General features: G+C 40.9%; 2 protein-coding genes across 12 annotated transcripts in view; one reads left to right on the top strand and one right to left on the bottom strand.

Moving 5' to 3' along the window:
• Nucleotides 1-8,093: 8,093 nt before the first annotated feature.
• The window catches only part of LOC129765269 (uncharacterized), a 47,976-nt gene continuing 38,695 nt past the window's right edge, over nt 8,094-17,374 (bottom strand). The window contains exons 2-6 of one of the 2 annotated variants that reach the window (XM_055765396.1): nt 9,779-9,965; nt 9,342-9,722; nt 9,161-9,267; nt 8,879-9,102; nt 8,094-8,815 (exon numbers count right to left, since the gene is read on the bottom strand). In XM_055765396.1, the coding sequence (XP_055621371.1) occupies nt 8,880-9,102; nt 9,161-9,267; nt 9,342-9,722; nt 9,779-9,965 (898 nt within the window). In that variant the 3' untranslated portion in view covers nt 8,094-8,815; nt 8,879. Of the gene's footprint in view, nt 9,103-9,160; nt 9,268-9,341; nt 9,723-9,778; nt 9,966-17,374 lie in introns of both variants that reach the window. The other variant, XM_055765395.1, reaches the window with a different exon arrangement.
• The window catches only part of LOC129765270 (carbohydrate sulfotransferase 11), a 40,016-nt gene continuing 32,868 nt past the window's right edge, over nt 10,227-17,374 (top strand). For 3 of the 10 annotated variants that reach the window (XM_055765404.1, XM_055765402.1, XM_055765405.1), the window contains exon 1: nt 10,227-10,612. The gene's annotated coding sequence lies outside the window, so the exon portion shown is untranslated. Of the gene's footprint in view, nt 10,696-17,374 lie in introns of all 10 variants that reach the window. The other 7 variants (XM_055765398.1, XM_055765401.1, XM_055765403.1 and 4 more) reach the window with 3 other exon arrangements.

The raw sequence follows: 17,374 nt of genomic DNA, 5'->3' as shown, positions 1-17,374 counted from the left end.
GTTTCTCATCGAAGGCGATGAGCGTCATAAGCTTCGTCAATGCATCTTTGAGCGTATCGTGGCGGAAGCCTCGCGTCTGACCCACTACAATAAGCGGTTAACCATTACGGCGTGGGAAGATCGCAATCAGTCTGTTGCTGCCCGGTGCACTTGCATGCGGTTTCCGAAGGTACCAAAGCGGTGAAGAAGTATACTTGCACCAAATAAAGATTCGTAAGCAAACCCAAAAAATGGTCCTTTACAGGGCCACAAAATCATCTTTAATCTAAAGAGTTTATTGTTTTGTTACCACTCGATATCCTCATCTTGTCCGGATAAACCTGTTTAGCGATTTCGTTTGCCACTCACAACAGAATTCACAGTTGGAAAATTTCTTCCCATCCAGCTTGGGACATGTTGTACTGTAAATTATATTTAATGCGACATGCCGAAGCATCACTCAGTGTCGCATTGGAGGCGATTTTAACCTGTAATTGAACATTTGCGATGACAGTGGTACAGCTTTCACAGTTGCAGAATTTCTTTCCATTCAGCTTGGAACATGTAGGGTCATAATTTGGCCCCCAACTCTATGTTTACAAAAATGTCCAACTAAATATGTCACATTACAGGTCCGTCCAATTAGCTAAATGTCGAACTAAATGTAAATTACTGTACTTTCAATCTGGAAGCAATTTAATTGGTGAAAATTGAATAATCGAGAAAGTCCCCAACCATCAATAAGCTCAGCACAACTGCCAAATTCTCATACTCATCATATCCTGGCAACAAATTATGAAAAAATCAATTTGTGTTTAATTATTATTTTGGATAATATTTTAGAATGCATTAAACTGTATTTCGTAAACTCTTTTTTGAAAGGTTTAATAGCCCTTATAAGCGCCGTGTTTTATGGAATGGTTCCAATTTAGAAAACTTTGTACTCGTGGTTTTGAAAAAAACCATTTCGAACGCCCTCGATGTCGCCTTGTTCTGGATTTGCCACCAAAGCAGTTTGTATAAAGAACAAACTTTTTTTCTTCTGCTGCCTGCTGCTGTTTTGCGATTGCGTTTGCCACTCGCTACTCGCTGCAACTGCCCGTTGTTTTCTTGATGTCCACCGAACCGAATGTGGTCTGTTCTGAATGCGGGTTTTCTTATCGTCGCGAGCAGCTTTACCAGCCAACTCGATCACTTCGGCGGCCGAAACTATATAACGGCGGCTAGGTGGACTGGTGCACTGGTACTAACGAGCTCGACCTAGCTACCCTTGCGGAGCAATTGGCGGATACACCTACGGGGAACTGGAGACCAACACTGTTCGAGCGGGATTTTGCCTTTCCCTTCACTTTTCCTCCTTTGTCATGTCCAGACATGGCTGCTTGTGTTGGTTTGTTGGTGTGATGTGATGCGAAACAATGTGGTGTACGGTTTGGATGAGAATGATCGTTACGGCAGCGGAGCGGGGATTTTTAAGCTGAATGGTTGGCTCGAGAATTACGCATGTGTGAGATTGCGACCAATGTTTCGTTCATATTTTTTCTTTTTCCTTTCCAATCGTGCTTCATTCTATTTCGCTGCTGCTCTGGTTGCCCGTTTTGGTCGGTACGATTTGAGGAGCACAAAATGGACCAATCAAAAATGGGCACATAGTGCATTTGGACAATGCTTGATATTTCACAATTATTCAATTATTTATCTCAAGAAAAATGAAATGTTATTCGTTATGATAGATGCGTAGATATATTTCCTATCAATTGATGCAAAAACCTTTGCGATCTATTGAGAAATGCTCGAGTTATAAGCGTTTCAAATCTTGCATTTTTTCCTACTTGTTCAGTGCCTAGATTTTCATTTCACCCCCTGTATCTTCCGGTTAGACGTAGTCCTACGTCAAAAAATGAAGGATTTCGAATGCTTATTACTCGAACATTTCTCAATAGATCGGAAAGATGTTTACATTAATTGATAGACGTCAAAACCAAGGAGCCTGGGGAGATCGGCATTGCAAACACATGCAAGAAGGTGGTACTTTTGTTCTCACCGGAATATGTTTGCCTAACATCTACTTCTAAACTGAGGAGCCAGGGAAAATTTTCATTTCAGATACTAGAGGTAAATGAACTTTTAAGTTTGAAGCCTATATAGTATAAAAAGTAGAAGTTGAAGCTGGTGTACTATGAGCTGCTAAAACCGAATGAAACCATAACGGGAGACCTCTACCGACGACAATTGATGCGTTTGAGCCGTGCACTGAGGGAAAAACGGCCACAATACGAGCAAAGACACGATAAAGTTATTTTGCAGCACGAGCATTGGCTCAGCCGCATGTCGCGAAACCGGTCAAAACATACTTGGAAACACTGAAATGGGAGGTCCTAACTCACCCGCCGTATTCTACAGACATTGCACCGTCCGATTACTACCTTTTTCAATCGATGCAACATTGCCTGGTTGACCAGTTCTTCTCCAATTTTGATGAAATTAAAAATTGGATCGATTCATGGTTAGCCGACCCATCGTTAACTGGCAACGCAAATGGAACGAAGATGAATTGGGCCGGTGGCTCCACTCAATTATCCCTAAGGTTAGCCTCAATCCGTGGTTCAAAAGTCTGGAATTGAGTCGGGACTTTATTCGCACCTTCTCCCGACTCATGTCCAATCACTGTTCGTTAGACGCGCTGCTTTTTCGTTTTAATCTTGCCGACAGCAATCTCTGCGGTTGTGGCCATGGTTACCACGATATCGAACACGTTGTTTGGTCGTGCGAGTTGTATCTTGTCGCCAGATCGAATTTAGAAAACTCCCTTCGGGCTGGAGGAAAGCAGTCCAATGTGCCGGTGAGAGATGTGTTGGCTCGGTTAGACCTTGATTACATGTCCCAAATATATGTTTTCCTTAAAGCTATCGATCTTCGAGTGTGATTGTTCATACATCCTTTTTCCCCTCCTTTTCGTCCTTCGCGAGCTATCGGTTCCCTTCCTACTAACATTAGAATAAGTTAAATTGTAAATACATATTAGATGTAAGGATAGTTTTAAGAATTGAGTGTGAAGTGTCAGTGTGAATGAGAATGTGAATGTGAATGTGAGTGCGAGTGTAAACACACATCTCCTTACATCCCATCCTTTTCCTAATGAAAATGTGTCACCCTTCTAAACTCGAGTCGACCGCGAGTAATCGGTTTCCTATTTCATTAACCATAGAATTAAGGAAACAACATGTTGATATATGCTAGTTGAAATATAGTTAAGAGTTTGGCTCCATTAAACTTATGTAACTGAGCCTGTAAAAATAAACGGATTAATAAAAAATAAAAAAAAAATAAAAATGGTTAGCCGACAAACAGGCCCATTATTTCCGCAAAGGGATCCGTGAATTGCCAGAAAGATGGAAAAAAGTTCTGACTAGCGATGGGCAATACTGTGAATATTCAATTTTTAACCATTTTTGCAGAAAAAAGCATTAATTTTTGAAAAAAAAAAACGAAGAAATTTACCGGTACTCCTACTCAGATATTCAGGAATTATTGTTTCATATTTACATAACCTGTTCAACGGAATAATCCATAAACTCAAAGGCTCAAGAGCCGAAAACAACGATTAGTAATTGACGGAGACGGATGAATCGTCAGATTTACAGTCTCCGCGAACAAAGGAAAAGAAGAATTAGTTATTGAAAATTTTTGGAATATTGCAAACAGTAGCTCTTCAATGTCAAAAGTCTTCAACCGCAAGGTTGTACAGACTGCTTAAAGGGACTTAATTCTACACTTAAAGACTACTAATATGAAAATCGAAGAGTTCAGATACTTCGTTGAAGACTCGGCAGCAAGTGTCTAACGTCTAACGGATTGTTTTGTCCATATATGGTACGGTGACCATGCATCGCCAGGAGTCGATGATGACGTAGCTGTCGGGACGGCGCGTGTAGTCTAACGTTCAAAAGTAGATAGCCAATTTTGATAGTCAATTTTGTCCGCCAATAAATCAAAAATCAAAATTCTTTGTAGCACCAATCGTCGGCTTTCCAGGGTTTGCATTCCAATAAGTGCACAGCGCTGTTCATAGGGTAGAAGGTTGATGGGATTATTCCAGGGCAGACTACGTAGAGAATACCTTACGTAGCGTTTTTGAACATGTTCGATGCGCTGAATATGCAGAGCGTGATATGGGGCCCAGACTTGTACGGTGTATTCCAAAGCGCTGCAGACAAATGCACAGTACGACTTCAGAGCGTAAAGGGTGTGTCACATCAAATTGCATCACGGAAAAAACGCTGTAGAAATTCGTCCAGTAGACCGATCCTTTTGAAAATTTTAGACAGTAAAATAAAAACTATTAAACAACTTTTGGCATTTTCTTTTTATTCATACTTCGAGCCCAAGCCCGTATGCTCGCACCTTCCTCTTTACCCCGTCCAAAAGGTTCTGTACAACGTCAGGTTGTAGTTTTTTTTGAACAGAAATCCATTTTCTCTAGATGTCCGCCTCCGATTTGACAACTTTTGGGTTCTTCCGGAGGGCCTGCTTCATAATCGCCCAATATTTCTCTATTGGGCGAAGCTCCGGCGCGTTGGGCGGGTTCATTTCCTTTGGCACGAAGGTAACCCCGTTGGCTTCGTACCACTCCAACACGTCCTTTGAATAGTGGCACGAAGCGAGATCCGGCCAGAAGATGGTCGGGCCCTCGTGCTGCTTCAATAGTGGTAGTAAGCGCTTCTGTAGGCACTCCTTAAGGTAAAACTGCCCGTTTACCGTGCCGGTCATCACGAAGGGGGCGCTCCGCTTTTCGCAAGAACAGATCGCTTGCCACACCATGTACTTTTTGGCAAACTTGGATAGTTTCTGCTTGCGAATCTCCTCCGGAACGCTGAATTTGTCCTCTGCGGAGAAGAACAACAGGCCCGACAGCTGACGAAAGTCCGCTTTGACGTAGGTTTCGTCGTCCATTACAGGCAATGCGGCTTCGTCAGCATTTCGGTGTACAGCTTCCGGGCTCGCGTCTTCCCCACCATGTTTTTCCTTTCGTCGCGGTTAGGAGCCTTCTGAACCTTGTATGTACGCAGGCCCTCCCGCTGCTTGGTCCGCTGGACGAATGAACTTGACAAATTCACCGAACTTCTCGGATCACGTCTAAACTGCTTAACTACGCGCTTGTGATCTTTTTCACTGACGGAGCATCCATTTTTGCCGTTCTTCACCTTCCGGTCGATGGTTAGGTTCTCGAAGTATCGTTTTAGTACTCTGCTGTCCGTGGATTGGACGATTCCCAGCATCTTACCGATGTCTCGATGTGACAACTCCGGATTCTCGAAATGAGTGCGCAGGATTAATTCACGACGCTCTTTTTCGTTCGACGACATTTTTCTAAATTTACGAAAAATTAACAGTGAAGCATGGCCAACGTGATCTATACACTCTTATCTGATTATTAGCGAAAGCTGAAGATATAATTCCTAAAAATAAAATTTCTACAGCGTTTTTTTCGTGATGCAATTTGATGTGACACACCCTTTAGATGTCCTCAAAATAAGCTGTATTGGGTCTCAGAAATCCAACCATTGCATTCGCTCTCAAAATTGTTACCGAAACATGCTCATGGACGCGCAGCTTGCTGTCAAGGAAAACCCCCAAGTCTTTGATTCAACTAACTCTTTCTAATGGTGAGAGCAGTAGCATGTGGTGGTCGCGCGTTTTTTAACGAAGCCGTGTTGGAACTCCGAAATCACAGGCTGTATAATGGGATACAGTGCACCATGAAGCAAACTCTCGAACACTTTTGCTAAGCAGTTCAAAATAGATATCGGGCGCTAGTTTGAGACTTTATGAAAGCTGCCATTCTTGTGAACAGGAGTTATCGACGCAAGTTTCCAGGCCTCAGAAAAGATAGCCTCGCGCAGAGATTGGTTGTAAATCATTGAAACCGGTCTGGCGAGCATCGCTGCACAGTTCTTGATAAATACCGGAGGAATAAGATCCGGACCAGGTCCTTTCTGTACATCTACTGAACTGAATGCTTTATGAACCGCATCTTTGTCAAACGCAAGTGCTGGGAACCGAAGATTGTATGATGGCAGACTGTCAATGTGCTGGCGTGTTGGTTGAGGTGAATTTGCTTTCATACATGTTTTTGAAAAAATCGGCGAAAAGATTTGGTGAGTCGGAGGTACTTGATAGATAAGTGAGTTCGTCAGGAATCCGTGTCAAGTTCTTCCGGTTCCGTACGAAGCTCCAGAAAGATGACGGATTTTGCTTGAATGTGCTTTGAAGAGTATTTATATACCTGCGGAAACTTTCAAACTGCAACTTTTTGTATATTTCTTCGGTCTCATGCAGTCCTCTTCTCCGCATTGGGTTTTTGACGTAGGACTACGTCTAACCGGAAGATATAGGGGGTGAAATGGAAATCTAGGCACTGAACAAGTAGGAAAAAATGCAAGATTTGGAACGCTTATAACTCGAGCATTTCTCAATAGATCGCGAACGTTTTTGCATCAATTGATAGAAAATATATCTACGCATCTATCATAACGAATAACATTTCATTTTTCTTGAGATAAATAATTGAATAATTGTGAAATATCAAGCATTGTCAAAATGCACTATGTGCTCATTTTTGATTGGTCCATTTTGTGCTCCTCAAATCGTACCGACCAAAACGGGCAACCAGCGGCAGCAGCGAAATAGAATGAAGCACGATTGGAAAGGAAAAAGAAAAAAATGAACGAAACATTGGTCGCAGTCTCACACATGAGTAATTCTCGAGCCAGCCAGTCAGCATAAAGATCCCCGCTCCGCTGCCGTAACGATCATTCTCGTTCAAACCGTACACCACATCGGTTCGCATCACAACACATCAACAAACCAACCCAAGCAGCCATGTCTGGACATGGTAAAGGGGGAAAAGTGAAGGCAAAGGCACCTACCCCGCAAGGGTAGCTAGGCCGAGCGCGTTAGTACCAGTGCACCAGTCCACCTAGCCGGCGTTATATAGTTTCGGCCGCCGAAGTGATCGAGTTAACAAAGCTGCTCGTGACGAAAAGAAAACCCGCATTCGGAACAGAACACATTCGGTTCGGTGGACATCAAGACAACAGGCGAGTGGCGAGTGGCAAACGCAATCGCAAAACGGCATCAGGTAGCAGAAGAAAAAAGTTTGTTCTTTATACAAACTTATCGAAATGGTTTTTTTTCAAAACCACGAGTACTAAGTTTTCTAAATTGGAACCATTCCATTAAACGAGGCGCTTTTCAGGGCCATTAAACCTTCCAAAAAAGAGTTTAGGAAATACAGTTCAATGTTTTCTTAAACATTATCACTGTTCCACTGTCAATGCAAATGTTCAATTACAGGTTAAAATCGCCTCCAATGCGACACTGAGTGGCGCTTCGGCACGTCGCATTGAATGTAATTTACTGTACAACATGTCACAAAGCTGGATGGGAAGAAATTTTCCAACTGTGAAAGCTGTGGCGAGTGGCAACAAATCGCTAAACAGGAAGGTTCAGCCGAACAAGATGGGGATATTGAGTGATAACAAAACATTAAGCTCTTTAGATTGAAGATAATTTTGTGATCCTGAAAAGGACCCTTGTGAATCCAACGAGCGAACAAATCGTAATGAATGTATTTTTTTGCCATCGCTCCCTTTTAACGCTCATCGTTAACGCATTCGTCTCGTTGGACTCGCTTCTTTGGCTGAGTCTGCCGATTTATCTCTATCCTGTGAGTGTGTACCGCTAGAGTATAAAACACGCGGACCCCAAAAAAATATCTTATTTTCTTTCAAACCGTAAACCCGTGTGGTTGTACGGCATCGGCATCGTGGACGTAACAAAACTTGTCCTCCAGTTAAGAGAAAGGCACAGTCTCACTCGAACCGTGCAGGTCTCCAGTTCCCTGTTGATCGCATTCACTGATTGCTCCGCAAGGGTAACTAGGCCGAACGGATTGGTGCCGGAGCACCAGTATACCTAACAGCGATTATAGAGTTTCGGCCGTCGGAGTGCTCGAGTTGGCTTGTAAAGCTGCTCACGACAATCAGAAAACCCGCATCAAGAACAGAGCAGCTTCGGTTCGGCGCTCATCAAGGCAACAATTAGTTTCAGTGAGTGGCAAAGTGTTTCTCCGGCATGTCGCATTCAATGTAATTTACTGAACAACATGTCACAAGCTGGATGGGAAGAAATTTTCCAACTGTGAAAGCTGTGGCGAGTGGCAAACGCAATAGCTAAACAGGAAGGTTTAACCGAACAAGATGGGAATATCGAGTGATAACAAAAACACAACACCAAAGGTTCTTTTCAGAACCATCAACATATTCATAAAGAGTAAACAGTAAACTGATCCATTTTTCAGGTAGATTTTCAGGTTCACGTAGGAGAAGAAAATAAAACAACATATTTAAAATATATCTTTAACAAAAGCTGTCCCCTTTGTATAGTCCTACGTCACTCCGGTTATGTCCCCGACATTACCCACCCGTATTTTTTTGTTGTGAAGGAATCGTTTTCTCGCTTTTCGCAGTCGATTGCGAAGATTCCGAAGCTGTGGAGTCCACCAAAGATGATTGAAATTCCCAGAATGTCGGACCATCAACGGAACTGTTTCTCTTATAATTTTGTTCAAATTTTCATAAAATATAGATACGACGTCGAATATGCGGTTCCAATTCAGAGAAGCAATCCCGAAATTTACAGTAAATAAGATAGTCACAACGAGAAAAATCAAGCTCAGAGTGAGAAGATATTACTCCTTGTTCTTGTTTTTAACGGACATTAACCCAAAGGTCATTCGTCCCTTCGGAATATCTCTCGTTTAAAGGCGAATTAACTGAAAAGTTCAACAACAACTGGTAAGATAAAAGATTACAACGTATCTTTCAATTTTCACTACTCTAATCAATAGCAAGTTTGGAAAAGATACAATCAGTAGCCATTTCCCTTGCTATAATCTCCTCCACATTCGTCGGTTGCTCGATTTTCATCGCCAACTCTTTGAGAAGACTGTCCTTCAACTCTAATAATGTTGTATTTCGATCCTCATAGAGCGCAATTGAACAATCTTCTTCGTAATCCGAGTAAATGGCTTGTAGCAATGTCAGTATTTGGTGTTGATGTCTAAAATGTTCACCAATAAAATCGATAATCTGCAATCGATTCATAACTCGAAACCCACCTGCAATAGATTTTCATCTTCTGCTTCGTACTTTGTAGCTCATCTAATCTTATCAGCGTTGCCTGTAAGTATCCATTATCGCCATTGTATAGTATGCGTGGCGATTCCTATGCAAAAACGCACCGAACAAATGGTATCATTATCGATTGAAAGCTATTCTACTATCAGTAGTTTCATCTACCTGCGCATCCACTTTGAAGCCCAAATCAACAAGTTTGAATTTGAGAACATCTACGAAGAATCGATCTATACCGGTAGTTGGCTGTTTCTTGAAAGAGATTTCGAAACACAGATGCTCAGAAGTGGCCGTCATAACGAGCAGATCCTTGAAAATATCCGCTCCTGTGAAGTCTATGGTCGTACTGCGGCTATACAGGTTAGTCCTTTTGATCTCCACTGGCCCCAGATACAATTGTAGACGACCACAGAAGTTTTTCTCACCGTTGGCGACGTCATAAGTAACGAAGCATGCTAATGTCGTCGAGAGCTCCAAGCTGCTCAGAACTGACAACTTCATCGTTGCCATGAAAATACCAGATTCTTCCGGGTGCAATGCGTTGTTCTGGAAAGGAATAGTGGGTGAATCGTGATATAATTAACATGTATCAAACATCAAACCTGTGTTTGTTCCCATTCTTGTCGGAACAGAGGTACTGTTGAAACGGTTTCTTCGGCTTGCAGAATTTCCTCGTAATTTTTGAAATTGAAATCGTCATCTCTCAGCTGGTAGAATTTGTATGAATAGTCAAAAAGTGTCTTGTTACGATTGATCAATAGTAGTTGTAGATTTGTCAATGTTAGCTGCCTGAAAGGAAATGGAAAAACAAGTCATTATAAAATTGTATTCGACAAGATAAGATTCTATTCTTATAACTGTATTTCTTTGACTAAATCATTTTCCGATTAACAGTCAAGAATGAGAATGAGTGCTCACGTGTGAACCACATATACGGAAAATGCTGCATTGTCCCGTTGGCGCTCACTCTCCCCCTGTTGGGCGACAGGAAAAGCCGATTTTCCCCTGCGAGAAATTCTGTACTGTGGCTGTCGGCAGCTCGCTTCAGTTCGATTTAGTTCAGCAGAGAACTTCATACGGTTAGCATCGAATGCGGGGGACGCAGAATCGTCAAACGCGCGTTCATTTTTCTGCCATTCCACTATACTTTCTTCATTCGCAAAAAACCTGTCCCTCTTTTTTCCGGTCTGTCTATTATGTCTAATCAATTTGTTGTGTGTCCCATGCAAAAAGAATCGTGAATCAGTGAATCGAAAAGAAAAAAAAACAGTGATAGCGGCGTTTATCTTTGAACATTGCTCGCGCAGAATGGCTGTGATTTTCTATTTTTATTAGAGAATTGCAGTGTGAATAGAAGTACGGATATTTTTACTTGTCTTCTATCTGGTAGCCAAATTTCGGTACCATCGCGTTCGCTTGCAGTGTGAATTTGAAAGGTGGCTATAATTTACAGACACAGTGCGAATAAACACTACATTTGTGTGTCGAAGGTGAAAAATCAATCGGTGGTCGACGAAAAGTAACCAAAAAAAAAATACACAAAAACGAGGGAGAATCTGACTCGCGTGCTTGCCCCCGAAAAACTCAAATGTGGATAGGAGGTGAAAGAGGAAGACACGACAATCCGAAGAGCGGGGGCCGCGGCGTAGCGAAAATTTGGTGAAACATGGAAAGTTCACTACCAAGGGGAGTGAAGAAGCCAGATGGGTTGGTTGTGTGTAGAAATGTTGCGGAAAATCAAGCGCCTTTCCAAAGGGAATGTCAACATTCGCCCATATTCGTTCACTGTGGGCTAGTGGGGATAGTGACAGTAGTGGAAAATATATGCAAACGAATGTGCAAGCAATAGGAGATTCTATAGAAAATGTCTTTATTCTAGCTCAGTTATGAACGATAATTTCTATATATTGGTTGCTATAGATAGTTAAATCTTGTCGAAAAACTGGTCACCTAGAAACCTTGGTATCTGGTCGAAAGACTGATCAAAAGGGCTGAAATTTTTGTTCCTAAGAAAAATTCTCAATAATTGAACAAGTGATAATCTGGAGTACAGCGGGTGGGATAGCATACACTACTCAAATTATGTCTGGCATATCCTGATGGATCACCAGGCCTACTCAATTATTCTAAACGTTCGTCCTGGATTGCTGCCTTCAATTCGTCCAGATGCGATCGACTTGTTGCTTGGTAGAAGATCATAATGCAGATCTCACCAGACTCGAGCATGATTTTCAAATTTCGTGAAACCCATACATCGTAGCGATTCACGCGACCAAATCGCATCAGATGCTAATTCACGGTTCAGCTTCAGGATAGCGGCAATTGAATGGCGGAAAACTGTAGCAATCGATTTTTACAATATTCTCTTGATTCCAATTTCTTATCACTCAGGAAGTTTTGCAATGCAAGAAAAGATGGTATTCGCTTGAGGCCAAGTTCGGACTATATGGTGGATGCATTAAACATTCCAATCAAGGTCCCGGAGTTTCTGGCAAGTCACTATAGACATGTGTGGCCTGATGGAACACAAAACCTCTTCTGTTGGCCAATTCTGGACGTTTCTGGTCAATCGTTGGCTTCAAACGGTCCAGTTGTAGACAGTAGAGATCAGAGTTTAATGTATTGCACTACATTCAAAGGAAAAAGATAAAAAAAAATTAATTCCACGTATTTTCGCCTTTATTAAAAAAAGGTGTAAAAAGTACCGAGTTTTCTCTTTGTTGATTTCTATTTTCAACACCGTTTAACTCTCAACTGTATGGAACAAACAAAAAAACAGCAAAAGTTTTTTTTGATGTCGAATGTCACCTTCACAACGAGCATAAACTCGAAATTGTATGACTGATATTATGCGAGATATTGGTCACTAAAACCAGGTAACGAGAAAATAATGGATTACTTTTTCCCCAACCTAATATATACCGGAAGTTTGCATTTTTTAATCTTCCCCTTGAACATTACAATTTTTTTGTTTTTATTTTTAGTTGGGACTATTATCAGTAGCCTTAATGTCAATTTTAAGAGCGATCTGGCATTGTTAACAGCGTCATTAAGAATAAGTTATTTTTTTTTTTTGAGCGACGATTTTTGAAATGGATAATTGTATTGGTCAAAGGTATTGTGTAAAATTTTGCGTTGCAAACAAAATTTCATGTGACCAAACCTTGAAAATGTTGAAAGACATCGATAAAATAAAATGAATGGTGCACGTAAATTGTCATTTAAGTTCGAGAGAGCTACCCCGTGAATTTGGTTGATGTTTTGGGTATGAGAAAAGTCGCAGCACGACTGGTGTCAATAGAGCTCTTTTACAAATTTCATCGCAATCAAGTGGCTAAAGACATGCTTGAACGATCAAATTCTGATCCCAAGTTAATCCAAGGCTTAATTACTGGCGACCAGACATGAGTGTGACTTTTTCCTATTTCCGAAACTCAAATCATCACTTCGTGGGACCCGTTTTGACAGTATTGAAGTTATAAAGCGAATTCGCTGCATGAATGAAGGCAATTTCTGAATGCAGCTAAAACAAAGAGTTTCGATGGCAGAATTGTTTGTTGGGAAAAATGTATTGCTTCAGAAGAGGCCTATTTTAAAGAAGGTAATATAAATTTAGATGATAAATGAGCATTTTCTTTAAAAAAACGATTCCCGGTATATATTTGACAGAATGTATAGTGAAGTTGCTGTTCAGGTTCAGTTATAATTAGTTCCTGTAGAATAGAACGCATCAGTGCTTGGTAATACTACTGAACCAAATCTGATGGCAACATTCCAGTAATTTTTTCTGTGTTTTTAAAGAAAAGATAACTAATCTCCGCTAATTCTTCCGTATTTCCGTGTTTCGTAACTTCTAAAAGAGCAGACGTAGGTATTTAATATAAAATCACTGCGTGATCTCTTACCGAGTGATTTGGCATATTGGTTTGAACCAGATCACATCTAAATAGTATTTCAGAATTGGCTCGTTTCTTGAGATCTGTTGTTGGCGCAGCGATGTCAATTCAACTCGAGGCTCTTTTTCTCGCAAACTAACTTTAGAATTCTAATTTCTTTGGAACGAGCTATTGTCGCTTTACTACTCTTATTGGTTTGCTGAGTTCTCTGAGGGACTTCTATGAATTCATCCTTTGTTACAAATTGACGCTTACTGCATATTGGTTCCGGCTCTTCTATCATTAGTCTTCTGCAGAGGTGCGAATGTTTATAATCACCCTAATCTTTCAGACGTCTCAGAGGATAATGTTCTCAGAATAGTTCACTACCGAAAATAGTAGCTGCTGGAGAGATCACCATGATTGATTTTTTTGAGGCGTGTGGATATACCTAACGACCGCGTGGCCGCGTTGTTGGCGAACCGATTGAGTTATGATCTTTCCTAGGTCGACGGGTCGATGTTCAGAAAAACGTACTCAGACAACGGACGTAGATAACACTTTTATCACTTGGAATACCATCACCATTACCAGGAATATTCTTGAAGCTCTCGGACAATTGTTGGACCAAGACCTGATCGTCGATTCGATTGTAGTAATATTTTATCGTCTAGTTTTCATGAATGCAGATTTAATTTTTTTTTCTTTATTATAGTGACTTTCAACACATTTCGGCTGGTTCGTCACTTTTACTTCCATTTTTGGAAGAATGTCGGGAGTGAGAATTGAACTACTGATCTCTGCATGAGAGGTATGGATGTTACCACTACGCCAGATCGCCTCCACATGAATGTAGATTTCTTTTTATAAATTCCACCATTCTCATGTTACTTGCGTCGCAGTATAGCACAAAATGAGTCTCTCTACATTTATCTTGCGTCGTTGAAGTTCCCCCGTGTGGCTACGTGATAATATGCACTAGAGACATAGCGTCAGGCGAGTCTTTGTCAGCTTTCAATGAACATATAACTGCTACCAATCATTCAGAGATAATCTTCACAATGCGACCACTTCATAACCCGGAAAAGCGCGACGTTTAACGACTATGTCAGATCGGTTGCATCAAGTGTTATTGATATTGGGTAATTGAAAAAGTATACGTTTTTTTTTAATATTTCAAATGAAAAATTTCTTTATAGAAATCAATTTTAATCTTGTCTATATTGGCCATTATTGACGTAGGACTACGTCTTCAATGTGGGTATAGTATACTATATACTATTAGATGGTAAATTTATTCATCAATTTTTTAGCTTAAAACACAAACAGTGAAGATAGTGAAACAAGTTAACAAATTGACGAAGTAGGTATGTTTTTTAGATTTTTCCCGAACTTTCGACAAGAGTATGGTTCAGAGGGTTATACATTGATAGAGATTTCATTAGGATGGTTGTTGTTCAATCATACCGTGCTCAATGCACGTCTCTATCATGTAGGGTTTGCTATTAACAATTAATAAGTACGTTGCTAATGCAGGAAATTTCGCATACCAGTTCGCGATATCTTTGTTAGATGCGATCTTAAGTTGATGTTTTCTATATACGGTTTTCTAGAAAATATTAATGGTTAAATTTAGCCAACTACAATTTCTAAATTTACTTGCACGTTCCCCTTTCCCTTCCCTATAAATATGAAATATCCGTTGGGAGCAATTTACACACAAACTCTAAAAGGAAGCACTCATGGTCATGAGATACCTCTTTTGCATCACTTGCACGTCATTTGCATCACTTGGAGATATAATAAGTACTATCCATCACAGGCAAACTATTTAAACCTATTATAAGTTTATCCCAATTGAAGTTATAGCTTCTTATCCTTCTTATCCTTCTCAACCAAATTAAACAAACAAAGAAACAAAGGCGAACGAATGATTAGTATTTCTGTAGGGAAGGTTTTATTAACTCTTTCACCTGCAACAACGAGTGGTGCGCTGGCATATCATAGCATGCATGACCCATTGAAGCGTTTGTATTTGGCCGGCTCTTTTAGAAATTTAATCGTAGACTGAGGGGTTAATAGTTTTTTTTTGTACATATATGAACATCGAAAAAATAAAACCAGAGAATGTCGAGGTTTTTGTGTTAATGTTGGAATTTCTATCTGATTTTTTCAGCAGTTTACTATTGAAAATATACAGAATTAATTACTAATGGTTCTGGATTGTTTTGCCACTGCCCGTTTGAAACTGAAAATAAACGTTGTACCGAAGACCGCCTGTCCTCTCAACTTACCTCAGTTGCGGGCAATAAAAAAAAATTGGGCGAACCTCAAACGAAGGTTCCACTCCAATAATTTCAGGGCCAAACTGGAAAAGCAGCCGATCGCCAATGCATACTTCAACATCTTTTGCGAACGATATTTCTGTATCTGCTTATAAAGGGTGTGTCACATCAAATTGCATCACGGAAAAAACGCTGTAGAAATTCGCCAAGTAGACCGATCCTTTTGAAAATTTTAGACAGTAAAATAAAAACTATTAAACAACTTTTGGCATTTTCTTTTTATTCATACTTCGAGCCCAAGCCCGTATGCTCGCATCTTCCTCTTTACCCCGTCCATAAGGTTCTGTACAACGTCAGGTTGTAGTTTTTTTTGAACAGAAATCCATTTTCTCTTGAAGTTCGCCTCCGATTTGACAACTTTGGGTTCTTCCGGAGGGCCTGCTTCATAATCGCCCAATATTTCTCTATTGGGCGAAGCTCCGGCGCGTTGGGCGGGTTCATTTCCTTTGGCACGAAGGTGACCCCGTTGGCTTCGTACCACTCCAACACGTCCTTTGAATAGTGGCACGAAGCGAGATCCGGCCAGAAGATGGTCGGGCCCTCGTGCTGCTTCAATAGTGGTAGTAAGCGCTTCTGTAGGCACTCCTTAAGGTAAACCTGCCCGTTTACCGTGCCGGTCATCACGAAGGGGGCGCTCCGCTTTCCGCAAGAGCAGATCGCTTGCCACACCATGTACTTGTTGGCAAACTTGGATAGTTTCTGCTTGCGAATCTCCTCCGGAACGCTGAATTAGTCCCCTGCGGAGAAGAACAACAGGCCCGGCAGCTGACGAAAGTCCGCTTTGACGTTGGTTTCGTCGTCCATTACCAGGCAATGCGGCTTCGTCAGCATTTCGGTGTACAGCTTCCGGGCTCGCGTCTTCCCCACCATGTTTTTCCTTTCGTCGCGGTTAGGAGCCTTCTGAACCTTGTATGTACGCAGGCCCTCCCGCTGCTTGGTCCGCTGGACGAATGAACTTGACAAATTCACCGAACTTCTCGGATCTCGTCTAAACTGCTTAACTACGCGCTTGTGATCTTTTTCACAGACGGAGCATCCATTTTTGCCGTTCTTCACCTTCCGGTCGATGGTTAGGTTCTCGAAGTATCGTTTTAGTACTATGCTGACGGTGAATTGGACGATTCTCAGCATCTTACCGATGTCCCGATGTGACAACTCCGGATTCTCGAAATGAGTGCACAGGATTAATTCACGACGCTCTTTTTCGTTCGACGACATTTTTCCAAATTTACGAAAAATTGACAGTGTGGCATGGCCAACGTGATATATACACTCTTATCTGATTATAAGCGAAAGCTGAAGATATAATTCCTAAAAATTAAATTTCTACAGCGTTTTTTCCGTGATGCAATTTGATGTGACACACCCTTTATTTACCCGTTTTGATTTGCTTCAGAAATATGTCGATATCGTGACATTTGAATAGTGCTTCGCTAATGGAAATTCCGTTAATCAAGGTTCCTTGCGTTAATCCATATTGCGGCCAAACTTGTTTTGCGTAACTGGCCTTTTCCAGATGATTCCGAAATGTCACATGGGTAATTCTCAGTGTATTGGTGTATTGGCTCCTGACAGATAGCAGATAGATAAATATTATTTCATTTGGGAGGATATATCACTTCTGAATAGTTTGCTGCCGTTCTACGCATAGTTGTCCCATGTTCTAAAATCAACAACTGAGAAAAACGCAATCGAAGTTTTCTTTACACTATACAATAGAACTAGGTTTTTACAAGCGAAAAACTATTGTTTCATGAAATGTGAACAGATCCCCTCACTTGAATAAATTAATCTTGGTTATGGGTTTAAAAATTCATGGTGGGACAGTTATGGCTGGAATATTAACATAGGATAACTAAACTTGATGTTGTTTTTTGAAATATGTTCTCTTTGTTATTCCGAAAGATTATGCATAAAAACATCGTTTTATGAAGAAGGGAGTTATATGCAGTACTTTTGCAGCATATAAATCTCATTG

Source organism: Toxorhynchites rutilus, chromosome 2, assembly GCF_029784135.1.
Source record: "Toxorhynchites rutilus septentrionalis strain SRP chromosome 2, ASM2978413v1, whole genome shotgun sequence".
Lineage (NCBI taxonomy): Eukaryota > Metazoa > Arthropoda > Insecta > Diptera > Culicidae > Toxorhynchites > Toxorhynchites rutilus.
The sequence above is the reverse complement of the archived record's forward strand: the minus strand, read 5'-3'. Positions and strand labels throughout refer to the sequence as shown.